We start from the raw sequence: 18,310 nt of genomic DNA, 5'->3' as shown, positions 1-18,310 counted from the left end.
TAATAATCTCTGCTTTTTTTCCAGCTTTATTGTTGTTTTAATGTTTAATAATTACTAGGATATTACTTAGTTATATTAAAATTCTGCTTTTATTTGTTTTCCAGCTGTTTTTAATATTATATTATATATTAACTATTATTATTATCAATCTCTGCTTCCATTTATTTTATTTATTAATGGTTCTAAGGTTTAATAATTACTAAGGTATTTTTAATTAAATAGTAACAAATATGTTATTATTATTTATTTATCAATGTCTGCTTTCGTTTGTTTTCTAGCTTTATTCATGACAAATAATTACACAGATATTATTTTTAGTTATAAAGTAACGAATATATATAATAATTACTGAGCATTCTTGGACGTCCACTTAATTAATACAAAATTAAGATGATCTTGTGCGCCCTCGTGCGGTTCCTAACAGTAACACATGCCGGCTGATGGTTTCCGGTAGTATGGCGACTGCATCCCTAAATGCTCCCATTGCCTGTCCTTAGTTTCTCCAAGGAGGTAAGCATATGATTATTATTTTTTTGTTAGCACTGTGACTATTCTCTTTAACTTTCTTAGAACTACTAAAAGTCAGAAGAAAGTTAATTTCCTCTTGTGGGTATATGTGTTGTATCGCTGGTAAAGGCAGCTGATATAACTGATGGTGGGACAGCTGTAAGAGCCTCGGACCCTGGCAACGTGTCAAGTCGTTTTGGTTGTCGCGGTCCCCACCTCAGCTTGTACTATTATTATTTTTGTTATATGTTATTTTGGCATAGTGGTGTGCATCTGGGAATCGCAGCTCTGTAGTTTGACTGCTACCTTAATAAAATAAAAATAAAAAACTTGTGCAGACTTGTGTAGATTTCACTAACTTTTCCCATGTATGGACAGATACACAAAGTTTGGACAGGAATCCAGTATGGTACATTGACTCTTCTGTAGGGCATTTAATTGAGCTGCTCCATGAAGCGTATGATTGGAAAACAGTGCGTCTTTGTTAATCTATTTGATCTGCCCTGTCTAGACAAATCGCATTAGAAACTGAATTTAGAAGTGACGAACCTAATAGTTCAACATCGCGTGGTAATCATACAGATATTTTTACTACAGTAAGTCATAAGTAATTAAAAATGCTTTCAGTTGATACCAGAAGTTAGTCAGAATCTTTCTGTCATTGTGTTAAACATCTATAGTACACAGCTCTTGTAATCCCACGAGTTTTATTGTAGTATTTTGACGTAAACTTTGATTGTCGTGGTGATTTGAGCAATTAATATGTTCATTTGGTGTTCTCCGGTCACATTTGCACACTGTGGGCGTGTTTTTTCCCACGGTTTTTAATTATGTAATAATCTGTAATTACGTTGTCATAATTACAAGGCAACACAGGAAAGCAGTTCATTTCCCCTTGCAAAAAATCACCACAGCTTCTACCTAAATATCACAGTTAAAGATAAAATATCCGTTTTCACTAGTAGGCCTAGCCTATGTTAATTTATTAACGTTGACAAATCACTTTAGCTAATGGCACATTCCATTTTAGTGTCCATTACTTATTTTTAAAGTCACAAATTGTACGTTTATGTTGTGATTGTGATTATTTGCTAAACTATTATTTAATATTAAATTATTATCTACCATGAAAAGAAAGTATTTGTAGTGGCCTGTCCCACATCAGAGGTCTTGATCTGTATCCAACAGTTAAAATAATAGAACAATGTCATAATTTTGACATAATGCATTGAATTAATAGTTTAATAACTAATTTTTTGCAAAAGAAGTAGTAATATCCTATGAATTCTTTATACAGCATGGTAGGAAACAAATAATCTGATTACATTTTTAGTAAATTGTACAGAAATTGTAGCGATGACTGGCTCAAACATTCAAAATTGTTGTTGTACAAAACAAATATGTATAGAAAAAATGGAAAAATCATACAAACCAACACAGTAACAGTTTAATTTATAGGTTTATTTAATTTTTATTAATTTATTTATTTGATATTTACATTTTTTTTGCTAGAAAGTGAAATAAATCACATGAATTAAATGTTGTTAATAATGGGAACAAATGGGAAATTAATCAATTTTAAAGCTTCATTTTACATTTTGAAAAATCTGTGTAAAGAAAAAGTGCTTATTTTCTTTAGAGCATCAGACAAATGATCAATTGTGATCATCAATAAACGTATTTGGCTGATTCCATTCAGGTACATTGCAGAAATGCTATGAAAAATAAGAACAAACCGAGGCAGGCATTATGATTGAGTAGAAATAGTTCGTGATCTTTTATAAATCTTATCAGAAAATAGAATTTCATAATGTTTTTATATAGAAATCCCCACAGTTATGGTTCAAAATTAGTTATCAACCCATATCAGAGAACATACATGACCATCATTTCTATAGAAAGTTCACTTGTTTTTCTATTAATTTCCCTCAATCCTGGCCTTATTGCTTAAACAATTGAAGGAAAAAGGTCACTAATATTTCCTGTGGTAGGAGTTTCACATGGACTAAGATCCGTTCATTTGCAGGTTCCCACACTGTTGTTACTTCCAGAGCTTTGGTGTTTGTCCTCCCCTGTAAACCATTAGTTTTCTTTCTCTAAACACTCTTGTGCTCTCTCTCTCTCTCTCTCGCTCTCTGTCTGTCTTTCTCATAAATGATTGTTGGTGGTGAGAGCCAGTGTGGTTCCTTCCATGTGGCTTGAGGGACTATGCTGCTGCTGGTAGCTCTGTGTCTGGTCTGCACTTATAAAACCATCTCCGCCACAGACAGCGTTCAGAACAGCAGCCGCACGCCACAGCTGGACTACAGCAGCCTGGCGCTGCCTCAGCAGCATATTCCATTCTTTCTGCACAACAACAAACCATTGGCCAAACTCTGCAAGGAGGACCCGCTTTGCCCTTTTAAAGTAAGCTATTTCCTCTTGTTTCTTATGTAATGTCTGCCAAAGTTGGGTTAGAAGTAAGTGGGATATTTTTCCGAAGGCATTGTCATACATCAGCTATAATGGTGGATTAGAGGCTGTTCTTTTTGGTATAACGTTATTACTAATTTCTAGTGTTGTGTATACGCTTTACTATCATTAGATGATTATAAACGGGATGTTCTCTGTTGGCTGTGACAGGATGCTCTGTTGCTCAAGAAGGCCTGCTGGGGGTATGAGAAGAGCTGCTCCGCTGAGCATAGATTCAGCTATCCTGTGTGCACCAGTCTTGACTCAGGATGGTATGCCTTTCTTCGCTGAGCTACATTTTTCTTTAACACTTTTTTGTTTTCCCATCATCTAATTACCCAAGACAGTTCATCGAAAAATGACAACTGTCATCATTTACTCACCCTCAAAGCTACTGAAAGATCAGAATTTGTGTGGGATACTTTTTGGTCAAGGTAGCCTTTGACACAGTCTATTGTTAATGAATGGAAAAGAGCAGCATGAATCATTTTCAATATATCTTCTTTTGTGGATGACAAACATTTGGAATGACATCGACATGAGGCTCGTAAGTGTTGACACATATTATATTTTTGGTTGAATATCAAGCAATATTAGCAGATATTTGCTTCTTTAAAAATCTTGGGGTCAGTAAGATTTTTTAAGTTTTTCGAAAGAATCCTCTTTTGTGCATCAAGGCATGGATAGAGCCCTATAAAATCCATTTTATTTTTTCCCAAATTCCGTTTTATTTTTTTCCGTTTTAATTTTTCTGGATTCCATTTTTTTCCCGTTTTATTTATTTTTTGACTCCATTTTAATGGATAAAATTAAATTTTTTAGTAATCAAAAAGCATGTCTAATTAATTGAATTCTTAAAAACAACAATATTAATTAATTAAAAAATATTAAAAAAAAAAAAAAAAATTTCTTCAGAAGTTCTGTTGTGTATTTAAATTTTTCTGGCAATCAAATGAACGCATACCATTTAATTTATCTTTTAATCATGAAATTAAATAGCCTGGGTGCCAGCCCGAACCCCGCCCACAACATTTTTTGGACGGGAAGTTCTGACTAGAATTGAGTATGACCACGTCAGGCTAGAAATTAAACTTTTTTGTCAAACAATGTGTTGTACAACAGAGCTTTACTGTTAAAATTAAAACATGGAAGAAACACTGAGATTATTGTTTAAAATATATTTTAATAATTTATTATTAAATTAATTTATCTAAATTATAGTGTACAACAGTAATATGTTAAATCGAACTTTTATTTTGACGGTTTGCCTAGAGCTTTGAGTTTCTCTGTGTTTATGACGGTAGTTTTCTCAAACGAAGCGGTTAAATGCTGATGAAGTGACTTTCAGAGCAGCTCTGGAGATGAATTCGTGCCGAATCGTGCGTTCATACAGTGAGGCGACAGAGGACGAAAACACTGCGAGCGTTGCACGTGCTTCAGCGTGCGTGCGCCCGCGCGATTGTGTGTGAGGTAAATGAAACTGCGCTTCCGCATCATTCATTTCAGAGGCACACACACAGACATGCAGGATTCATGTTTAAATAGTCTTTTTGCGGTTTAATATTCAGTCACTAGTCTATATCGTGATTTAATTTACGTGTACTGACCTGCTTTTAATTCATTCATCAAAAATTTGACAAATTCCGTGACATTCCGCGTTATATAGTAAATTCCGTTTTTATGAATGGATTCCGCGATTCCGTCCGCGAGTCCGTGATCGCGGAAATTATAGGGCCCTACATGGATTTTATCAGTGAAAACAGTAATTATTTAATTATTTTTGTTTTTATTTTTTTAATTTAATAATGTATTTTATATTTTAATATTTTAAAATGTAATTTATTCCTGTGATGGCAAAGCTGAATTTTCAGCATCATTACTTCAGTCTTCAGCGTCACATGATCCTTAAGAAATCATTCTAATATGCTGATTTGATGTTCAAGAAACAGTTCGTATTATTATCAATGTTGAAAACACTTTCACTTCTGAATGTTTTTTCAGGATTCATTGATTAATATGAAGTTCAAAAGAACAGCATTGATTTGAAATAGAAATCTTTTGTAACATTGTAAATGTCTATACTCTCACTTTTGATCAATTTATAGTGTCTTTGCTGAATAAAACTGTTAATTTCTTTACAAACCCTGACCCTGTTTTTCCACATTTTTCATTAAAATGTAATTAATTGACCCCAATATGTGTAATAATTACACATGTAACATTTTTAATCATTAATAATTACTACATGAAATAAGCCTATCGTGAACTAACAATGAAGACATTTTTTTTACAGTATTTATGAATCTAACGTAGGTTAATGTAGTTCCAGTCCTTGATTCTGATTGAACTGAGACGCGTTCGAAGCCATTGTAAAATTCCCGAAAACATACAGCTGACCGCATTTCATAAGTATTGCTGCGCCACTGAATGTGTATGTTGCTGCGTCTGTCTTAGCAAGCAACCACTCTTAGCAATGTAAACATAATGTTTGTTCTCTACTGATTTTGTTCACTGAAGCTTACTGCATTATGTAGAAGAGTATTGTGAGAGAGATATCGAGTGACCGAGTGCATTCAAATGTAGCATTTTCCTTCAGGTCAGTCCTATGTTCATTTGAATATCCGCTGCGATCTTGTCCTTTTAACATTTAATGGGTTTTCCCGTGCCCTGCTGACACTGAGAAGCTAGTCAAAGCATTTGTCATTTGCGTCTTGTTCCGTGTTCACAACAAATTTCAATAGAAAAGTCTTTGCGACTGAGTGACTCGCTCATAAAAACAACTTTGCCGCCATCTAATGGCGTAATAATGTAACTTCTGTTGCTGTTCAATGGTCAGGGACTATTTTTTCCGGCGGAAGGAAGGCTTATATTAATTTTACTTCTTGAAAGTTGCATTGATTCATATTTTTTGGCTTTAATATTTGTATTGTGTGGTAACCCTTTTATAAAAGCAATAAGCCCAGTGAAGCCGTGGTTTACAGTGAACAACGCTCCGAGTCGTGCCTAACAACACCCCTTAGCTGTTATAAATTCACTGTAAACCATGGCTTCACGGGGCTTATTGCTTTAATATACTGCTGTTTATTCATTGTCAATTCATCTTTATTCATAATGCATTAATTAACATTAATAAATACAACTTGACATTTTAAAAATACATTAATGTTAATTAATTGAACTGTATTGTGAAGTGTTACCCAATTATGCGTGTATAAGAACTTGTTAAATATTTATATTATATTTTCAGATGAAGTACAGTATGTCACTGCTGTCACTTGTTGAAGGTTCATGTCAAGTGTTTCTTTGCACCTGTGTCTTACACATATTTTCTCAAATTGCACTGTTCTGATCCCTTGTGTCACTCAAGTACTTCAAGGAGCATTTCTTATGACTTCATCTTCAATACAAAGACAGCTTTTTGCTACTCTAAACAGTGCTACTGTGTGTCTTCTTTCTTTAGGGCGAGCTCTATTCAGGCTGCCCAGGAACTGTTCTGGAAACAGGCAGATTTTGGCTATGTGAGGGAGCGTCTCAGTGAGATGAAGACATTGTGCAAGCCGTCGAGTCCTGTGAGTTTCCCTCTTCTACCTCACCTTCCTCGGTGCTTTTTGTTCATCAAGCCTTAAACTCATGTGCTCCGTCTTTACCGTGGTAAAGTTCTTTGCTCACCTCCAGAGCTTTGAGCATGAGCAATGAGCTTAAGACATAAGGGCTGTTTTAAATGTTACTGCTTCAACATGTCCAAACAACCACTGGGAACGAACTTGCAAATACATGTTTGAAACTTTTTTTAAAGGGCGATTCCTCTCTGAAGTGCTCCAGTCATATGCGGTTCTGCAGGGCCACAGATCTGTACCTGGACCTGAGGAGTCCCCGCAGGGGTCACGAAAGGTCAGTGACCTCCTCTAGGGTCACTGGACGTCAAGGAAAATGCAAAACTCTTTGAAATTGTTTTCTCTCTGGAAGAACTGTGAGAACTTCCTGTCTAAATGTGTTCTCTTTCTTTCTCTCTCTCCATCTCTCTTCCTCTATGTCACTGCAGGTATAAAGAGGATTTCCTGGAACAGGGTGAGATCGGTGGTCACTGCAGCCTTAATAGTAAAGCACTAGATGCAGAAGGGACACACAAGAGTCCTCTTCAGTCTTGGTAAATAACTCATGTTCAAAATAAAAAACTTCATGGACATTTATTGTATTAATATATTTCTTTACCTTTATTGCAAAACATTTAGCAAAAACCATTGATAAACTAAAGTTCAAAATTTTGGGGTCAGTAAGATTTAATATATACTTATATATATATACTATTATTTTGTTTTACTTTTTTTGATGTATTGAATTGTACAAAAGTGACAATAAGAAATATAATGTTACAAGATATTTTTATTTAAAAAAATATGCTGTTCTTTTGAACTTTATGGTCATCAAAAAATCAATCTGTCATGATTTCCACAGAATTGTTGAGAAATGCAACTGTTTTCAACATTAATATTAATAATAAATGTTTCTTGAGCAGCAAATCAGCATATTTATATGTTGAAAATTCAGCTTTGCATCACAGGAATAAATTACATTTTGAAATAGATTCAAAATAGAAAGCAGTTATTTTAAATTTGAAGTATATTTCACAGTTTATTGTGTTTTTGATCAAAAAAATTCAGTCTTGGTCAGCATAAAAGACTTATTTCAAAAATCTCACCGATTCCAAACATTTGAACAGTGAAATATATCTGCTTATGTCTCTATACAGTCACCTAAAATATAATTTCTGTCATCATTTACTCACCTTATGCCATTTAAAACTTTTTGTCGTTCACAAAAGGAGATATTTAAAAAAATGTTCATGCTGCTCTTTTCCATAAAATAAAAACAGACCGTGATCAATGGCTTCCTCCTCCAAAAAGTGCCATAAAATTGTCCCATATGACTTGTGGGCTATATTCCTATTTTTTAAAGTCCATTCAATAGTTTTTACGGCGAGTAAATGTCATTTTTAGATGAACTATCCTGCTTATTTGCAGGAAAATGTACCCTTTTTACAGACTGTGATGGCATATCGGACATCTTTCTCTCTTCTGACCAACATAATCAGTGTGAAAAGGGTCCGTATAAAAACAGACTTTTATGTTCATGCCAAGACAACTTGTTGTTTTTCCTCTCTCAGGTTTGCTGAATTGCAGACATACTCAGAGCTTGACTTCCACCCCCTGGACGATGGCCATTGTGATGTTATAATTGATAGACCAACCGTCTTCATGAAGCTTGATGCAGGTAAACTTTTTGTGTGAACAAAGGAGCTTTTTGTTTAGTCTCCACAAAGGCTAAGATTTTTAAAAAAACGTGCATGCTTCGCTTGTCTTTTGCAGGAGTGAACATGTACCATCACTTCTGTGACTTTGTTAACCTCTACATCTCTCAACACCTCAACAATTCCTTCAGCCGTGACATAAACATCGTCATGTGGGACACAGTAAGTGTTCATCTCTCTTAAACGCACAAACATTGTTTGCTTCTAATATGTCATCCAGTAAATCATCAACCATGAGGGTTTAGAGAGAATTTCTTACAAACACCCACAGAAGGTTTGTTGTTTAAACCATCTGCCAGTTTGAGGAGGTGTGCGGTTCCTAAAAGAGAAAGATAAAAAGGAAACAGTGGGCTGAAAATAAAGTGACTTACGAGAAAACGTTATCCTGCCTATTGTTCAGACGATGGTATTTCAAGGGTGAGGAAGAGGGAAAATGAAGGAAAGAGGGAGACTTTTTTTGTATGAAACAATGTGAATGAATGACAATGCAAAATAAAATCCACCTTGTAATATTATTATATATGTGTGTACTTGAGAATTAAGTTTGTAACTGTGTCTAAAGCTATGTTTACACTGTCAGTTTCTGGGATTGACAACCACATTTACATAAAGTCTTGAAATGTCCCATTCACACAGCAACTTACAATAGCGTTTCAAATACTGTCTGTATGAGCCTGCAACAGGAGCCAAGCCTGTATTTCTCAACCATAGCGACAGTGACCAAAATAATATCAAAGGTTTTTTGTGAGTTCAGTTAAAGAATGTGGTTGTCACTCCTATAAATAACTGATCTGTGTGTGAACCATATTAGGACTCAAATACAGGACTGACAGCTGTGTGAACGTGGCCGTTGTGTCTAGACTTTGCATGGTCCTTTAGGGTTTTAGTTTCAATAGTAGATCAAGAGAGATTAGGAAAATAAGGATTAGAATCTGTAATCCAATCCAGTTAAGAAGATAAATTTAGGTTAAGGTAATGACTTTTAATTCCTGTTTGAATGAATTCATTGGATATTACATGTCTTTTGATGACAAATCATGATGGCTATTTTTAATATGCAGAAGCGTGAATGATATTTGGTTTCACAAAGCTATTATACAGTACTGGTTAAAAGTTTAGGATCAATAATATTTTTTTAGAAAGAAATTAGTGCTTTATTTAGCAAGGACACATTAAACTGATTAAAAGTGACAGTATAGACATTTATAATTTTACAAAAGATTTTTAATTTAAATAAATGGTGTTTCTTCATTATGTTAATAATTATGTTTCTTCAGCAGCAAATCAGCATATAAGAATGATTTCTGAAGAATCATGTGATGCTGAAGACTTGATGAAAATTCAGCTTTGCCATCACACGAATATATTAAAATAGAGAATAGAAGACATTTTGCAATTTCACTATATTTTTGATAGTGTACATCTTCAGAAATACTTAAGATTTGGTGCGCAAGTCACATGGATTACTTTCATGATACTTTATTAGTATATTTATCCATTTTGGAGCTTGACACTGTCAATTTTGTGTTCACCTGGAAATCCTTTTAATTTAACTTTTTAATAAGGAAGTACCTTCAATAAACAGACTATATACAGTTACAATTACTACTACACTTTAAAGACCCCTGTGGTGTTTATATATCTATGTGGTGCACAGTTATATACAGTACGTATACATATACTTTAAGACAAACCATGTGGAAATTCATCAGTCAATACCAAAGGTTCAAAGTAACTGAATTAAACCAATATTTCCACTTGCCATCGTGTAGCGTTTGCTATAGTTGACCGAGTGGATCAGGTATTCTGAGCTGGTGTGATTGAGCGGAGGTGGGGACTAATATGCATATTCATGAAATCATGTATACTAAATGAAGCAAAGGTGTAGATTAGTTACATTCAAGCTATTTTAAGGCGTGAAGAAATTATTTTCACAGGAAAAAACTTGTCATTTTGATTATAAGAGGTAAGTTTTTAAAGGGTTAGGTCACCCAAAAATGAAAATTCTGTCATTAATTACTCACCCTCATTTCGTTCCACACCCATAAGACCTTGTTCATCTTCAGAACACAAATTAAGATATTTTTGATAAAATTTGATGGCTCAGTAAGGCCTGCATTGACAGCAAGATAACACTTTCAATGCCCAGAAAGCTACTAAAGAGCGTATATCAAACTGCCAAAGTCACTTGACTTCAGTAAATGAGGCTTTGTTACGTTGTAAGTGTTTCGAAACATTTCGAAATTTCAATGGTTCATGTGACTTTGACAGTTTGATACGTGCTCCGAACCACTGATTCGAAACAAAAAAGATTCGTAAAGCTTCGAAGCTTCATGAAGCAGTGTTTTGAAATCGCCCATCACTAGGTATTGTTGAATAAAGTCATTATTTTGTTTTTTGGTGCATAAAAAGCATTCTCGTCACTTCATAACTTAACTTTTAACACATTAACTTTTTTGAATATGTCTTTAGTGGCTTTCTGGGCATCTGAAAGTGTTAATTATCTTGCTGTCAATGGAGGCCTCACTGAGCCATTGGATTTTATCAAAAATATCTTAATTTGTTTTCCGAAGATGAACGAAGGTCTTACGGGTGAGGAACGACATGAGGGTGAGTAATTAATGACAGAATTTTCATTTTTGGGTGAACTAACCCTTTAAGGGACAAAATTATTGACTGCAGGGGAACTTTAAAAAAAACAAACAAAAAAACAAACTTCAGTCCATTAATTGAGTTGTTTTGTCTGTCAGAGTGTGTATGGATATGGAGACCTGTTCAGTGAAACATGGCGGGCTTTCACAGATTATGACATCATTCACCTCAAAAACTTTGACTCCAAAAGGGTAAAAGACTTTTTACTCCATATCACTAGTTCACTAGTTATCAGCATCTGAGTGGTGCGATTTAAAAGTTTGTGTTTTTCACAGGTGTGTTTTAGAGACGCGTTTTTCTCTCTTCTTCCAAGAATGCGATATGGCCTTTTCTACAACACCCCTCTTGTATGTATCCTCTGTTTCTTTTTTCCCCCATTTAGCATTTGTTCATCTCATCATGTTCATCTGCTGTCTTCTTGTCTATGTTAATGCGTCTCTGTGTGACATCTGTGGATGCTGTGCATGTGATATAGAATATTTGCCTTGTGTGAGACTGAACTCATCTGGTGCTGTCGCTCAAATCATCCTCATATTAATGATTGTGTGCCTCTGCCCTCTGTGTGCAAATGACATGTAGAGAAGATTTAACTGACAGATGTTTGTAATTTGATAGATCTCTGACTGCCACAGTGAGGGGCTGTTCAAGGCGTTTTCCCAGCATGTCCTTTATCGACTCAATATCCCACAAGATGGACCGAAGGTAAACATGCTTGAACTCTCACACACACACACACACACACACACACACACACACACACACACACACACACACACACACACATACAGTACATACATGTACAAATACTGCTTATGATTGATTCCTGTATTCTAATAATAGAGAGACAGTACTCTCATAACATACTCATCATACTCTCTGAATGAGATACTAATATATCTATATGTGTTTGATAATGTCAAAACAAAAGAGATTTGTGAAAGAGTGATTTTAAAAAATAGATTATGTGATGTTATGAGCATAACAATTTCAGAATATGCACAGATAACAGTTTATATAATGTGTAAATTGTTATATATATATTGTTTATATAATTATCTAAACCGTTTCTTGCGATAATTTTGAAAATGTTATGCTCATAAAATCACATAACCTCGTGAATTTCCTCTTTCAATTTTTTTGTCTTCCTGACTTTATTAAACACACATAGATATAAAAAAATATTTTAAAATATTTTAAGTCTTATAAGTTTAAATATATAGTTTTTAAATTGAATGTATTATTATTAATAATAAATTAAACTTAAATTTAATTTAATTTTAAATATTACATCTATTTTATTTCTTATTAATTTAAATAAATAATTATAATTTTTATTTCATATTATATTATTTATTTTGTTTTAAATATAAAATTAATTTTAATTCTCAGACTTCTAAATAAATAATTAAATTAAAAAATGTTAAATTATATTATTTATTATTGTATTTTAAATATTAGATTATTTTATTTCTTTATCAATTTAAATAAATAATTATTAAATTATAATTTTATATAAATATTTTTGTTTTATTTTAAATTAATTTTAGAATAATTTTATCTCTTATTAATTTAAATAAATCATTATTTATAATTTGTATTATTATTTATTGTTTTATTATAAATAATATTAAATTCATTTTAATCCTTATACTTTTAAATGCATAAATTATAATATTATAATATAATATTATGGCCATAGTTTCAATATTTTTGCCACAGGCTTTTGTGCTGGAAGATTAGCAATAATGTTTAGATTAAATTCACAATTATACTTATAATAGTTTATTCATTGTCATGATTATACCATCTACCACTAGATGGCACTGTTGTACAATTTATTCCTTCACATGGTCTCTTGTCAATGAGGGAGCCCACTTCTTTCTTATCACACATATTATGTACATTACATTACATTAAATTATACATTCTCGTGTCTGAATGTATTTTTAAAATGAATTATATGTTACAAAATATTTAGCTTATGATATAAATGTGTGTTGAAATGTGTATGAAATCCGTAATGTCCTTCTGCTCTGTCAGGAGCGCCAAGTCCGTGTCACTCTGTTGGCAAGAAGCACTGAGTACCGTAGGATAATAAACCAGCAGGAGGTGAATGCTCTCTCTCTCTCTTTGCTCATCATTGATTTATCACTCTGCTTCCTTAACTGCCCATTTAAACTCTTATTTGCTAGAGACCCCTGCTTGGTAAAAAGCCTCGATTTACTTGGCCTCTGTCCACATGAGTGTGAGGTCTCGTTAATCACCCTCTGAATCCCCGCTGTGTGTGTGTGTGTGCAGCTTATCAATGCCCTGAAGACTGTGCCTTTATTCGAGGTCAAGCTGGTGGATTACAAATTCAAGTGAGTTATTCAGTCTTTGTTGTTTTTAAATGTAGCGATTTCTTTGGTGTTTGCGTGATTGAAATCTGATGTGTGCATTCTAGAGAGATGCCGTTTCTGGAGCAGATCCACGTCACACACAACTCTGATATCTTCATTGGGATGCATGGAGCCGGTCTGACCCACCTCCTCTTTCTTCCCGACTGGGCCGTAATATTCGAATTGTATGTAACTCTCTGCTTTCAAAGTGATATGTGTGGCCAGCTATGCTGTCAGTCTGAGGAATGTGAACACATCTTAACTCCACTTCAATTTTAAGTTTTAGAGGCACTTTAAAACCCTATAAACCGTTATTGGTGACAGTCTGCAGTGTTTAATAATGTTTATACCATTTGGAGATGTCATACTTTTTGAACATGATTGTAACCCAAAAGGTTAAAAGTTAGAAACAATTTATAGAAAACAAAACTAAAACTGTATTCTTAGTTATAAATGACAAATGTGAAAAGCATAAGCATAGACATTAGCATGGTTGATGGAAGTCCTAAGAAGAAATGCATTATTTGTTCTGATGTGTTAGCTTGAGTTAATTTTGACTTTTATTTTGGCTTAAAAATGTCTACTATTCATGAAGCACAATAAAATAAAGCTCATAAATGGCTTTTGTTACCTCCAGACCAAGAAAAAAACTCCAGATATTTGAATCGCGATTTTGAGAAAACTATTATATTGAGAAAATTATGTTGCGATTATGACAAAGCGACAGAAAGCAAAATTAATGCTAAATAAATACATTTAAAAAACATTATCGTTCAAACTTTTTTTAATGTTTTCGAAAGAAGTCTCTTATGCTTATCAAGGCTGCATTCATTTGATCAAAAAACAGTAAAACATTAATATTGTGAAATATTATTACAATTTAAAATGATACTTTATGTACTTCAATATATTTTAAAGTGTAGTTTATTCCTGTGATGGCAAAGCTCAGAGTCACATGATGATCCTTCAGAAATCATTCAAATATGCTGATTTGCTGCTCAAGAAACATTTATTATTATTATCAATGTTGAAAACAGTTGTGCTGCTTAATATTTTTCAGGAAACCATGAGAAAATTGAATAGAAAGTTCAAAAACACAGCATTTATTTGAAATATAAATATTTTGTAACATTATAAATGCCTTTACTGTCACTTTTGATCAATATAATGTGTTCTTGCTGAATAAAAATATTAATTTCTTTCAAAAAACAAAAATCTTACTGATCAAAAAACATTTGAATGGTAGTGTACTTAAAACAAGAACTTAAAACAAGGACCATCACCACCATACACAATGAAGCAGAAAATAGCAAAATGGCCGATTATTATAGGTTTTCCAGTTGCTTAAAATTGCATCTCTAGACTTTATCTTTTTTATCTTTATCTTATCCCCTGATAACCATCAATCTTGGACATTTGGTTGCATTCTTGCTTTAAAAATGTTTCTTTCCTCTTCACTACTGATAAATGAATACATCACAGCTCACTTCAGAGCGCTGTTTTCCCGCGACACCTATCTGTACGTGTTAAGACGTATGCATCTGTGCATCTGACACCCATGTCATGTTATACATCTTCCCGACAGTCATGTGGATGCAGTCGAGCTTCTGTGCTGTACAATGTACTTTTTAATGTGTGTTACGGAGGAGGGAAGCATCTGACTGTGTCTGTGTGTGTGACAGTGAAATACAGCCTAATTAAACAGTTATCCATCAAACGGAGTCTGCGGAGGCTTTGTGGGCCACTGCCTGCTAAGTTTGGGACATAAAACATCCCTCTTTCTTATTCCACAGGTACAACTGTCAAGATGAGAGCTGCTACCGTGATCTGGCCCGACTGAGGGGAGTCCATTACATGACTTGGCAGAAAAGGGACAAAGTGTTCCCCCAGGATAAGGTGAAGAGAGCACACACACACACACACACACACACACACACACACACACACACACACACACACACACACACACACACACACACAGTCAAACCTGTACACCGCTGCCTGTTTATATCATTTCATTCCAGTATTCCTCTACAGTACCAAAATCACATTCGGGATGAGTGATGTTAGTACCTCCTAATAGAGAATTTTGATATATTTAATTTTAATTCTCTAATAGGAATATTTGAATGGTAGTGCACTTTTATATACACACTCACCGCACATTTTATTAGGTACACCTTTTTAGTACCGGGTTGGACCCTCTTTGGCCTTCAGAACTGCCTCAATTCTTTGTGGCATTGATTCAACAAGGCACTGAAACAGTGATCTGAGATCACACAGTTGCTGCAGATTTGTCGGCTGCACATCCATGATGCGAATCTCCCATTCCACCACATCCCAAAGATGCTCTAGTGGATTGAGTGTAGTGAACTCATTGTTATGTTCAGGAAACCAGTTTGATTTGAGCTTTGTGACATGGTGTGTTATCCTGCTGGAAGTAGCCATCAGAAGATACACTGTGGTCAAAAAGGGATGGACATGGTCAGAAACAATACTCAGGTAGGCTGTGGCATTTAAACGATACTCATTTGGTACTAAGTGGCCCAACGGTTGCCAAGAAAATATCTCCCACACCATTACACCACCACCAGTATGAACCGCTGATACAAGGCAGGATGGATCCATGCTTTTATGTTTTTTACGCCAAATTCTGACCCTAACATCTGTATGTTGCGGCAGAAATCGAGACTCATCAGATCAGGCAATGTTTTTCCAGTTTTCTATTGTCTAATTTTGGTGAGTTTTGCAAATTGTGGCCTCAGTTTCCTGTTCTCAGCTGACAGGAATGGCACCCTGTGTGATCTTCTGCTGCAGCCCATCTGCTTCAAAGTTTGACGCGTTGTGCGTTCAGAGATGCTCTTCTGCAGAACTCAGTTGTAATGAATGCTTATTTGAGTTACTATCAGTCTGGCCATTCTCCGCTGACCTCTGCCATTAACAAGGCATTTTCGCCGACAGAACTGCCGCTCATTGGATATTTTCTCTTTTTCAGACCATTCTCTGTAAACCCTAGAGATGGTTGTGCATGAAAATCCCAGCAGATCAGCAGTTTCTGAAATAATCAGACCAGCCCGTCTGGCACAAACAACCATGCCACGTTCAAAGTCACTTAAATCACCTTTCTTCCCCATTCTGATGCTCATTTTGAACTTCAGCAGTTGCTGTCATGCGATTGGCTGATTAGATATCTGCATTATTGAGCAGTTTAACAGGTGTACCTAATAAAGTGGCTGGTGAAAGTGTATATATTTCAATCATGACAACTCTCGGAAGATTTTTTTAGCATGGTAATGGATATGACAATGTTAATGTATTTGGTCTCGGTGGAATAGATCTGCTACGCTGCTGATTATTGCTGTTGTAGAGCAAGTACAGGAACTTGCTACTGCCAATACATACGCCGATACGCTGCTGTGAGCAAGACATAGTGCTGCTGCACAAATAGCATATATCAATAACCATAGCAGATCTATACAGGTGGAGCTGGGGAAGGTGGAGGGTTTTAGAGGGACTCTGAAGTGCACTGCAAACTGCTATAGTGAATGTACAAAGCCATTTAAATGTGTGAGCAACAAGCTCATTGGCTGCAGATGTGACATGGACCAATCAGCTTGTGCCAAATAGTTAATGCTGTAATTATCATCAGCTTGCGTAAAGACAAATTAGCCTGTGCCATCTAGAGTTTCATGACTGAACATATATATATATATATATATATATATGTATGTGTGTATGTATATATATGTATGTATGTATGTATAAAATGAAATCTATTTTATATATATATATATATATATATATATATATATATATATATATATATATATATATATTACATTATTAAAAATCAAAAGTTGTATGAACTAACAATGAACATTTGTAACATTACAAAGACTGTAACAAATGTAGTGATCTTTGTTTGTAAATATTAGTTGATATAGTATGTGTGTGTTTATTATATTTATTATATTATATTATATTATATTATATTATATTATATTATATTATATTATTTACTACTATTCTGTTCTGTCTCAGGGTCATCACCCTACTCTTGGGGAACATCCTAAGTTTACCAACTACACTTTTGACGTAGAGGAGTTCATGCGGTTAGTCCTTCTAGCAGCCGAACATGTGACCCGGCACCCGGAGTGGCGCGCAAAACAAGCCCGAGATGAACTGTAGCCTGTAAAACATGGAACATCTCCTGCAAGGATGAACAATGAACACACTCCTATGAACTCTCTGCACGCTTATACTCCTATAGCTATGCTAACGAAAAGCAAATGGCTAATATGTGAAAGCACATTTTACTTTCAGAAAAAAACATCTGCTCTGATCCTGTTACATTCTGAAGCTGTTACAGTCTGCACATGGAGGTGCTGAGTATGTTGTTAAAAGACTCACACTTCAGTAGATGTATAGTTTTGACATATTTTGTGTGGTTTGTACCTACCCTCAGGTATATGTGGGCTTTTTATAGAGACTACACTTTTACACCTGATTTAAGTGCAGCTTTGTGATTTATTTCAAACTTGCTATGGGTGAATTTCAATACAGTTTATAAGACACCTTTAGACAGCACCCCCCCCTTTGGGTACTGAACTAATGTTGAGTCCACCCACATAGATTGGTAGCATTTTTTATGACAGTTAAACCACATTTAAAGCATTTTTATTTTGCTTTTAAATGCATTAAGGCAAGGGAGATGACTTTAGCTTCATATTTATTACAGTGTCAGCTACTTTTTTATTTTGTAAATGCAAAACACTCCAGTTCTGTATTGCTTCATTTTATAAAGTATTTTTATCAGTATTAAAATGTGTCTGAACATTTCAAAAGTTGCTGGAAAGGGTGTGAATGTTAAGTTCTGGTTTGAGTCAAAGTATTTAATGAAATCCTATCATGATATTTAATTATTATTATTATTATTATTAGGTCTCAGTGTTTTTGAAAACATATGTTTTGTATTTGTATGCATTTGGAAACTGAAATGAAGCTATTTAAAACA

At 34.4% G+C, this 18,310-nt stretch overlaps 1 protein-coding gene across 4 annotated transcripts; it reads left to right on the top strand.

Annotated features, from left to right (window-relative positions):
* The first annotated feature begins 334 nt into the window (after positions 1–334).
* Positions 335–18,310, top strand: eogt (EGF domain-specific O-linked N-acetylglucosamine (GlcNAc) transferase). 4 transcript variants are annotated; one of them, XM_048172935.1, is made up of 16 exons: positions 335–510; positions 2,680–2,913; positions 3,130–3,230; positions 6,419–6,527; positions 6,755–6,849; positions 7,001–7,105; positions 8,123–8,229; positions 8,325–8,428; positions 11,017–11,109; positions 11,194–11,265; positions 11,534–11,620; positions 12,959–13,027; positions 13,217–13,278; positions 13,362–13,481; positions 15,090–15,192; positions 17,338–18,310. In XM_048172935.1, exons 2-16 carry the CDS (start codon positions 2,716–2,718, stop codon positions 17,482–17,484), a joined length of 1,572 nt encoding a protein of 523 aa, XP_048028892.1. In that variant the 5' UTR covers positions 335–510; positions 2,680–2,715; the 3' UTR covers positions 17,485–18,310. The 4 variants fall into 4 exon arrangements, with proteins under 4 accessions (XP_048028892.1, XP_048028891.1, XP_048028893.1 ...); XM_048172934.1 differs by having other exon boundaries at positions 2,672–2,913; XM_048172933.1 differs by lacking the exon at positions 335–510 and having other exon boundaries at positions 541–2,913.

This window comes from Megalobrama amblycephala, linkage group LG21, assembly GCF_018812025.1.
Source record: "Megalobrama amblycephala isolate DHTTF-2021 linkage group LG21, ASM1881202v1, whole genome shotgun sequence".
NCBI lineage: Eukaryota > Metazoa > Chordata > Actinopteri > Cypriniformes > Xenocyprididae > Megalobrama > Megalobrama amblycephala.
Note: the sequence above shows the minus strand (reverse complement) of the source record. Positions and strands in the feature narration are given on the sequence as shown.

Excerpts from the sequence above, each read along its gene's own strand:
- eogt (XM_048172935.1), top strand. The coding sequence starts at position 2,716 with ATGCTGCTGCTGGTAGCTCTGTGTCTGGTCTGCACTTATAAAACCATC. Across the intron at positions 6,528-6,754 it reads TGTGCAAGCCGTCGAGTCCT|GGCGATTCCTCTCTGAAGTG; the intron begins GTGAGTTTCCCT and ends CTTTTTTTAAAG. Across the intron at positions 13,482-15,089 it reads TGGGCCGTAATATTCGAATT|GTACAACTGTCAAGATGAGA; the intron begins GTATGTAACTCT and ends CTTATTCCACAG.